At 38.7% G+C, this 9789-nt stretch overlaps 1 protein-coding gene across 1 annotated transcript; it reads left to right on the forward strand.

The window, feature by feature from the left end:
• On the forward strand, positions 1-6653 carry LOC116053432 (CD48 antigen-like). The gene is made up of 9 exons (XM_031304549.2): positions 1-735; positions 1178-1480; positions 1881-2141; positions 2798-2890; positions 2988-3003; positions 3118-3185; positions 5960-6010; positions 6354-6404; positions 6491-6653. Exons 1-9 carry the CDS (start codon positions 663-665, stop codon positions 6547-6549), a joined length of 975 nt encoding a protein of 324 aa, XP_031160409.1. The 5' UTR covers positions 1-662; the 3' UTR covers positions 6550-6653.
• Positions 6654-9789: the final 3136 nt, after the last annotated feature.

The raw sequence follows: 9789 nt of genomic DNA on the forward strand, positions 1-9789 counted from the left end.
CCTGGTTATTTTTACTGGGTCTCTTCTTCTTTCAAAAGACATTTCAGTAAACTTGGTAGTGTTACACTTTCTTGGCTTCACCAAGTATATTCAGTTACAGTAAATGTCCAAGGGAACTACATTAAAGTCAACATGAACCAATCGTAAAATAATGTTAAGAATAGACAATTATGAAAACAGAGCACATACCACTTCTGCAGAGGCATGTGCTTAACAGAAACAGCACTACTTTGTTGACTTGTAGGAATATCTGACAGGATGTGGTAAATGTGGACCCTAATCTCAAAGCTTTACACATCTAGATCAAATATGTATCTTTGCAAAAGTCTATAGATACAGTTTCTTAGGCGGAAATTAATACAATGTATAGTTTAGTTTCTAATTAATAATGCAGTCAGGGATGCAACACATCTAACATTCACCTTCCAATGTCAAAGAGTATGATGGTTAAATTGTACACTAAAACAGCTGGCTGTAAATTTGCAAAAGATCTAATATAATATTATATAATAATATAACCAAGGATCTCTTCAACTGTCATTCAACTTTTTATCAGGCCCAACCAGACTGCATGTTCTGCCTGCTGTCAATTTTTTTTACTCATACAGCAGAGTTTGATAGACCAGAGGAGGAAACAGAAGTTGTTCTCCTTTCCCACATTGATGGCTGGTGGTCTCCGATACTCACGTTTCTTATCATACAGTGCTCTGCTGCTGATTGGGGTCTACATCCATGGTACGTACCACTCTGCTCAGTAACGCTGTGCAGTTTTACTGTTATTAGAGATATTTGTTTGGCTGAGGCACTCTTGCATGAGCTTAGAATTGCAGAGCTGTACTGTATGTATGGCGACCTTACAGTATTTCCTGGATGTCTGCATGTCATCAGTATCTTGTGTGTTTTCAATTACATGCAAGCTTATTTAATTACATTTTTCTTATTTTTATATTGTCAAATGATGTAATGCATTTCTTTGCCTTAGAAAGGATTACCTCTGTGTAAAACATTGGAAGATGTTTTTTTTTGTTCTAATAAATTAAAGTTTTTAATGACCAAATGTTTTTTCTCTTTCTTCTCTCACCATGTAAACAGTGGTGACCATCAGCCATAATAACAAGATCAATTTGACAAAGACAAAAGGATGATACTCAGTCTGTTGTTTGCTCTTGTGTTTCAGATGTGAAGGCTTCCAGTTGTCAACGTGTCATCCATAAAAAGGTTGGAGACACCGTAGAGTTTTCATCATGCTTACCAACTGAAGGGGTCACAATGGCAAAATGGAAATATAAAGAGTCAATAATAGCAGGCAAAGATGTTGTCTCTGTAGAACATCAGTTCAAGGGCAGATTAGACCTAAACCCAACAAACTTTAGTTTAACAGTGAGAAGACTGACTCTCAATGACTCTGGTGATTTCAGTTTTCTCTCAGAGGTGGGTGGCAGCCAAAGGGGAACAGACACTTTCACTCTGACAGTTCATGGTAAGACATCACCAAGTAACCTAATAATTGTTGATTTATTTGTTCTTATAGAACAGATTCCATAATAATGGTAGCAGAGAGAACTCATGAAGAGGTTTTCTTTATTTGCTTGTTTTCTGTGCTCCCTTGATCATCATAGTTTAATAATGTTAAATATAATATAATAATATATTGGCATATTTATTTAAATAGCAAATATTCTAGACTGTGTCCACACACTATCATTTCTTTGTGGCTATATTTGTTATGCTTTTATACTTATGGTGTGGAGTCACTGAGTCCGTCTGTATTCTGGGACTTCCCTTGCTTCTTTCCTGATATTTAAAAGACAATCTGCTGAAAAATCTCTCTCTCTCTCTCTCTCTCTCTCTCTCTCTCTCTTTCAACTGTTCCATATTAGAGGCCATAACTGTCATAATTGTTTCAAATTCTACGTGGCACACCTTAAACGAATCCTGTACAGTTTTGCTGGAGTGCAACGCAACCTCTGACATCAGTAACAGTAACATCACCTACAAATGGGCCGTGAGGAATCAAATCATAGGAGGCCCCAGACTGGAATACATCATCACACCTCAGGACGAAGACACCAAATTCACCTGCACAATTTCCAATGAAGTCAGTAAGATGTCTGCAACCGAAACAGTGAAATGTAGCCCAGGTAAGAATCAGGTACGTGCAGGGCAACACATTCTCACTCCCATCTCATAAAATTTGGACGCTTGGTAAGGTGCCTTTGGCGTTGTTATTGACGCAGAATATGTTATCTCCTATAGTGTCATATCTAAACACGCTTTATCTAAACGCGTATGGTCGGGACTATTGGCGTCACTTTTGACACAGTTAGGTAAAGGAAAAGATGGTGGGTGGGCTTATAAAAGGTGCATTTCCTTGACACGCGGGACAAGAACGGGACAGTTGGGTTTAGGAAAAGAAGAAGGCGACAGTTGGGTTTAGGAAACGTGACACACGGGACACAAACCCCGGTCTCCTGGGTGAAAGTCTTGTGTTGCTTGATCCATCAACCACCCCGACCAACCTCCCTATGCGGAATTTCGGGCTTTCATACTTCTCACTCTTAATGCTACTTCATCTTCAAGCGCCGCGTAGCTGCTGCTCTGCCCGGTGCGTTCTACACACATGCTGAAGGGTGCTTATCTGATGCTAACAGCCACTGCCCAAGCGTTCGGAGTTCGGAGTGAGAATGGGTGCAGGAAGAAAATAAAATATGAATTGCTTTAATTTTGTACAATACACTTTAAACATTCTCCATAAGGAAAGTGTGATTTAATTTTATTCATATATTTATTATTGCAGTGTCTCTTGTAGCGTTGATTATTGGGCCGGTTATTGGAATTTTACTGATTTTTCTACTGCTGCTCTCACTGCTTTTCTACACAAAGTCAAAGGGTGAGACCTCCTCCTGATAAGATTAAATGGCTAACATTCTGAATGCTTCTGAAGTCAATGATTTTATAAGCAACAAAAACATTTTTCTTTTTCACAGATCCATGTTGTAACAGGTTGGGACTTCTTTCTCACTTCTCTCATACAACTAAACAGCAGTAATATACTGTTCAGTATATTTACTCTTTATTGTAACTCATTTTTAAAAAGGACTGCTAATTATGTTTCAGGGCCACCCAGTCTCAAACGGTCAACCAAGATGAAACTCAACAGCCTGTGTACTCTTCTCTTCTCCATGGTCAGTCTTCCATCCTCTTCTGTTTGCTTTCATAAGTATTTTAAAGGGGCTGTACTCGATATTCAGAAAAATATTCTGGTATTGCCTCCACACAGCTCTCACAGACCATTCCCAAACTTGTCAAATACCGATGCTTTGTCATGGTCCTCAGCGTCAAATACTGACACACAAGAAACTTACGTGCACTAACATGCATGCGCAGCCTAAAGCTTGATTTATGGTCCTGTGGAGGCAAATCTTTCACAGTAGAAGTGTGAAGTATATACTGAAGTATATACTTGCGCGTTGGTGTGTGCGTTGATCTCAGCAGAGCCAACGTGTTTGTGTGTGTGTGTGTGTGTGTGTGTGTGTGTGTGTGGGGAGTGTGTGGTAGCGCGAGTGAGAGAGTGACGGCAATTATCTTCGGAGCGAGTACCAATTCCAGAGTCACAGTGAGAGAAACAAAGTGTCTCCCCTGTGCTTTCTGACCAAGGTGGGAAATCTGTAGCAGGAAAACTCTCCTTGATTTCATGTTGTTTATGGAGAAGGAGAACCAGGAAATGAGCCAGGGGAAATGCAACGCTACCAAGCCCCGTCTGAGCGACGTGCATGGCCGCAACATTTAGTTACAATTTTTAAGCGGTGCGCATCAGGCTACAGCGTAGGTTTGTGTCTCCACGGAATGTACGTAGCCACGGCGTAGATTTTACGTAGAAGTGTAAATCAAGCTTAACGGCTATTAAAACAGAACAGAGAAGCTCAGACCACAACGAACACAGAGGGGGTGTGACTTCAGGACACCATTACTCCACTATATTTCATGTCAAATGTTTTTTTTTCTTGCTATGTTAATGTTCTGAATATCGAGAACAACCCCTTTTAAACACTTTAGTATTCCACTCACGCTGGTATTTTGAAAGTAAATTGCCAAAGTTTTTATACACTCACAAACATTCCACATTCTGAAGATGCAGGTACAGGTATAGATTGTACAAAATGTGACCAATGGTTTCTTAAAAAAGTATGGCAACAGACATAAGGTAATTGAATGGATTTTAACTACCACAACTTTGATTAAAAACTATTTAATACTACTACTAAACTTTAAACAAAACAAAATCAGTGCATGATCGTAAAAGCAACAGTTAAATGATGTTGAATTTAGTAAGTATCTCGGCAAAAGTATTTTACTAAATATCTGGTGGAAATTGATTTGTATTTACTGATTATCTGGGGCCTGTTGCACAAAACCAGGATAAGGGATTAAGCCGGGATATTCAAGTTATCCTGGATGAATTTAGCTTTGATTTGGTTGCACAAAAGCAGGTTGAATTAAACCCAGCTAAGTAACCATGGAGATTTATTCTTTGCAGCTAGCCTGCTCCAGAGCAGGCTAACAGCCAGGCTAAGATTAATCCTGGAGTCTGATGTGTTAAATCAGCTGCCGCTCTGATCTGAAATAAACGTGTTTAACAGTTATTCCGTTGTCTTCTGAATGTGTTCTGCTTTATTTTTATTAACATGCATTACTTGTCACTATTGCGGTCACAAGTTTGATTTAAATCCTACTATTGCAGTTGTTTGGATGGTAAGAAATGGTTGCACATGCACCGGAGATAAAGTGGGACAATGCGGAGAAAATGGGCTTTTCCTCTGCTGCTCTCCCTGTGAATTTGCCCTGTGCAACATGGGGAGGCGGGGGGATCCTCCCACACCGTGCAGCGGACTCAGGAGACTTTTAGCGTCAATAACGACGACAATGGCATCTGACCAAACATCCGTATTTTACGAGATGGGAGTGAGAATGTGTTGGAATGCCACAAAGCTTCTTAATCTTTTTATTTTGGTGCGGTCACGCATCTTGGAGCTTGGGAGTGAGAAAAAAAACATGAATAATAGGCTATATTGTTTTACAGATATGCTTACAATGTGTATTGAAGTCACTTACTTCTTTTTCTAGTTTTTGTCCAGTCATGTTTGTTCTGTATGAACATTAATTGTAGAAAGATATTTAATATTATAGCTTATAGAGATTTGTGGATATGGTTGTAAAACATATTCTCTCATTAAGGGTTTGAAATTAAGCCTAGTCCTTAGGGTAAATTGCCCGAGGAACATGAATTCCCTCTGCTCGCTTTTAAGGCAAAGTAGACTAAATAATAAAACATTTTATTTATATAGTGCTTTACAGGCTACTCAAAGACACTTTACAGTAAAACCAGCACATTTAGCACATGAAAACAGATACAGCAATAATACCAACACAAAACAATCATATTAAAAGCAATTAAAACTTTGTAAAAATGTGGAGTGACTAGTAGGCCCTAAGTAGATCTTTTTAAATCCTTACGCATTCAGTCGGTTGTTTTGTCTGTTGGGATTTTTCTCTCTGTCTGATAACAACAGCCATATTTCCCTTTTTGCATATTATATGTTTCACCTCCTCGTAATTTTCCAGTGCTGCTCAGCGGGTTAAACATATGCCGCACGCGTCTTCTCCATTTCTGCATCAGTAAATCTGTGATCGATACCGTGGTCTATTTAAGAAAGCCGTGGACGTGCACTTATCCCAGCTATCTACACCTGGCTTGACTTATAGCTTCACCTTCTCATCCTGGCTCGGCAAACGTGCAATCAATTAAGCCACGATGAGCGGATCACACTAAGTCAAGCTGCGCTTTTTCAGTTATCCTGGATTTCTTCATTCTACTTTTGTGCAACAGGCCCCTGGATAAAAATGACTTGGAAAGTGTTTTCGTACACTTGACCATACCTTGATTATCTCTGACATGTAGGTGATGGTTGTGTCTATGAACCATTGAGAGGCTCTGAAGATGCCGGAACAGGTACAGTATAGATTGTACAAATTGTGACCAGTGGCTACTTAAAAGAGTATGGCAACAGACATAATGTAATTGAATAGACCTTAACTACCACAACTTTGATTATAAATAAGTTTAATACATTAACTAAATTTAAACAAAAAAAATCAGTACATGATCATAAAAGCAACAGTTAAATGATGTTGAATTTGGTAAGTATCTCTGCAAAAGTATTTTACTAAATACCTGGTGGAAATTGATATGTAATTACTAATTATCTGGATAAAAATGATTTGGAAAGTGTTTTCGAACACTCACAATCATTCAATATTTTTTTTACCATACCTTGTTTATCTCTGACATGTAGGTGATGGTTGTGTCTATGAAGTAATGAGAGGCTCTGAAGATGCTGGAACAGGTACAGTAGCTTTGATTATCATGGAGCATTTTAATAAGTCAGTGGTGCAATTTAAATTCAAGTAATGAAAAATATTCTTATTTTAGGAGGACCACCAAATCAATACAGTAATCACATCGCGATCAGTTTTTCTCAAAGATCTTGACAAGCGGAGTAAGTGCACAAAATATTAAAAAACATTGAAATGAATGCAAAATATGCATATAAATATGATGTTCCCAGATCAGAATACATTTACATACACACTCTCAAAAATGTAAAAATATTTAGAATTCAGATTATTGCCACCTAAAAGATACAAATGCACTGCATTCCTTTGAGCTGTGACATTTTGAATTACTGTCACTGTGGTGTTAGCGCTTTCTAAATGTGGCCATTACTGCAATGTTTCTCTGAAAGAGGAACTGTGAAGACTTCTCACTCATGCTGACCAACATCGCTTGGTGTATTTCATATCTGGCTGCCAATATCTAGAGGGGCTTCAATACTGGAGAAAAACACAGACAAAAACATTTCTTTCACAGTTTTATTTCATTTAACAAAACTGCATTGAGCTTTATCTGATCTTACCTTTTGGATGATGTTGTTGATGTGTTGTGTACTGTGTACACTACAGAAGATTCCTCTGATTTGGTTCCAGGTTTATGAAGAGAAATTAAAATGAATTGACATAAAAAAACACATTCATGTTGAGGCAGGTTTAAAAAAAAGTTCTATTGTATGTATTAATCTGTCCTCACCTCAACTATATAGATACTATGGGAAAAAGTGGACTTTTTTATTTTCTATCTTTTAAAGGTCTTTTACAGTGTTATAAGCACCAGGAAGTGTGTTTTAAAAGAGTGCCAGTGATGTCAGTATTTCTTTTCACAATGATAAAATGTTCCCCATGCTGGTTTACAATTTTAGCCACTTGGTGGTGCAATGTGGTTTTCCTTCCAGTTACTTGCTGCTTGGTGTTTCACAGGTCATTGCAGCTGCATCAGTGTGTACATGCATGATGCGTAACTTAATGCATAAGCACATTTAATGTCTTATATCATTTGATAAGAGTGTTATTTTCAACTATTTTAAATGTTTAATTCAAAATATTGTTTCTCCATTCAGGAAACATCCTTGTTGAGTTCTATGTTGTATATAAAGTATAGTATGTTCCTAGCTTGATGGTGTTTTTTGCCCCCAACTGCTCCTTCCAGGCATCGCTGCGACCGCTGCCTTCAAGGCACCTAACCTTAACCTTAACCTTAACCATAACCATAACCCTAACCAGTGCCTAATCCTAGTGGGGGCAAAAAACACCAATAAACATGTTCCTATGTGCTTTTTGCTTTTTTCCTTTATTTGTATGTCAGCAAACTAGTTGTATGTCAAAAATGAATGAGCATTCTTTACTCGGTACAAATATAATTGTGAAATAAAAATATATACATGTACACTTTTGAACTCATCTGGTTTGTGTTTCAGAACTATTCTAAAGGATGTGAAGGGTCAGGGCATATCGTTTTACATGTCTGTTACATTTTGGTTCTCTTTCTTTGATGACTCACTGGCCAGTGTCATTTACCTGTCCCTGTATCACTTCTCCATTCAAAAGAAATGCCAACAAACTGATGTTAATACACTTCAGGGTTTCACCGAGTAAACAGTCAGCTGATGTGTCCAAAGTGACAACTTTAAAATGTGATGAATATAAAATATTGTGACGGAGAGAATTGGAGTGCTGGCCGTATAAAAAGTTCTTAAAACAGAAGTTGACACATTTAATTCACTAGCTGATCACAGTGCATAAACACTTCTCAGTCCAATTAATATCCCAATTTATGGCGCGTGAGCAGAGGTCGCGCATGGCTCTTTTCTTTTCAGCGGCGCGCGACAAAGCGGAAACGGGAGGCCTGAACGAGTTCGCCGACAACCGGATTCCCTGTCTCTCAGAGTGACTGCAAGTCTCTCTTAAACTTAATGTAAACTTACTGGGTTAAGAGGAGTTTTTTTTATGGTGAATGTAAGGCTTGATCTGACGAAGTAGATCATTGAATCAAATCGAAGCATTGACGGTTAATGCTGCCAGTTCTGCCGTTGTTTACCTTTTTTCTTCTTCTTCTAGTCCGTAGAAAGAGCAATGTCGGTAGCCTTTGCTCATTAACGCCAATGCTGTTCAGGAGAAGACTGCAACTAGTGTCGCGAGCACCAGCGCGGGTATAGTCATGGGAACGTCACATTTGCACCCACCAGCTGGGCTGCGTCTAGTATATAAGAGCCTTTACACCGTGTAACGCCGATGACCTACTGATGTACTCGTTCATAATGAATCAGCCGTCACTCTGTGAGGAGAGAATCCAGTCTGCAGTGTAGTTCAGACACTTCACTGATAAACCATAGATTGGCTTTATGGTCAAAGATAGTTTTTGTATAATTAACTTCAGTCTCTGCCAGAGACCTCTGCTTTTAAAAGTAACGCAAAAGTAACGAGTAAAGTAAAAAATTACTTTCAATAGGGGGTAACTAAGTAAAGTAACGGATTACTTTTTTAAGAAGTAACGAGTAACGAGCAAACACTACTTTTTAAAAGTAACTTCCCCAACACTGGATGTACCTCCGTTTGTTCGGTAAAATGAAACTTGCCGTTTACTTTTCAAATTGGTCACGACTTCTGGTTTCCAGGTTAAAAGTCCTGTGTTGTGTCCTGACAAGAGTGTTCTGACAGAGTTTTGGCACTCTTTTTTTCAATCACTTTACTAACTGCTTTGCTCAGTTCATAATTACTACGGCCATTAGAGGACGCTGCCACTAAAAACATAAATATGGGTCGTAATTGCTGCTTAACAAACAACTTATCAGGCCTTCTGTGGGGAGGAACTGACTGACCAACTGACCGACTGACAAATATGTGTGTGTTTTTCATAAAAATTTAAATGATGCTAGTTTATGAGTTTTGTGAGTTTACTTACAACAAACACAGTAACAGACATGACATGAGTAGGCTGAATGCAAACCCTTTGTAAATTGGTTCCTGTGAGGTGAGATTTCAGTGTTGAGCATTGTTCACCTCATTGTCATAACAATGTATGAATTTCTAGAGAAGCAACACAAGCGTGTGGTTGCAACATATTGTATTCGTGAGAAGAATTACACAGTTAAGCTGGCTGCTTTTTAGGTGGACAGCAACCATATCGCTTGTGTTTCACCTTGTGGGTTTCACATGAGGGTTTAACTGTGAACCATCCCCTTGAAGTTCATAGGAAAACATGTTGTCTTGCAGGCAGTGCACAGACCACCTCTGCAGAAACCCCATGCAGTAAAGTGGCAGTGTATTGCGTAGTGACGTTGTTTAGTCCGCGGCTACCAGTAATCTCCTGTTTTTTTTAAACTAGTAAAACCACAGCCT

Source organism: Sander lucioperca, chromosome 17, assembly GCF_008315115.2.
Source record: "Sander lucioperca isolate FBNREF2018 chromosome 17, SLUC_FBN_1.2, whole genome shotgun sequence".
Classification (NCBI taxonomy): Eukaryota; Metazoa; Chordata; class Actinopteri; order Perciformes; family Percidae; genus Sander; species Sander lucioperca.

What these genes read in the sequence shown, in the direction of transcription:
- LOC116053432 (XM_031304549.2), top strand. Translation starts at nt 663, where the DNA reads ATGGCTGGTGGTCTCCGATACTCACGTTTCTTATCATACAGTGCTCTG. An exon ending in AACAGTGAAATGTAGCCCAG is followed by an intron (nt 2,142 to 2,797) that starts GTAAGAATCAGG and finishes TTATTATTGCAG; the next exon opens with TGTCTCTTGTAGCGTTGATT. An exon ending in GTACTCTTCTCTTCTCCATG is followed by an intron (nt 3,186 to 5,959) that starts GTCAGTCTTCCA and finishes TCTGACATGTAG; the next exon opens with GTGATGGTTGTGTCTATGAA.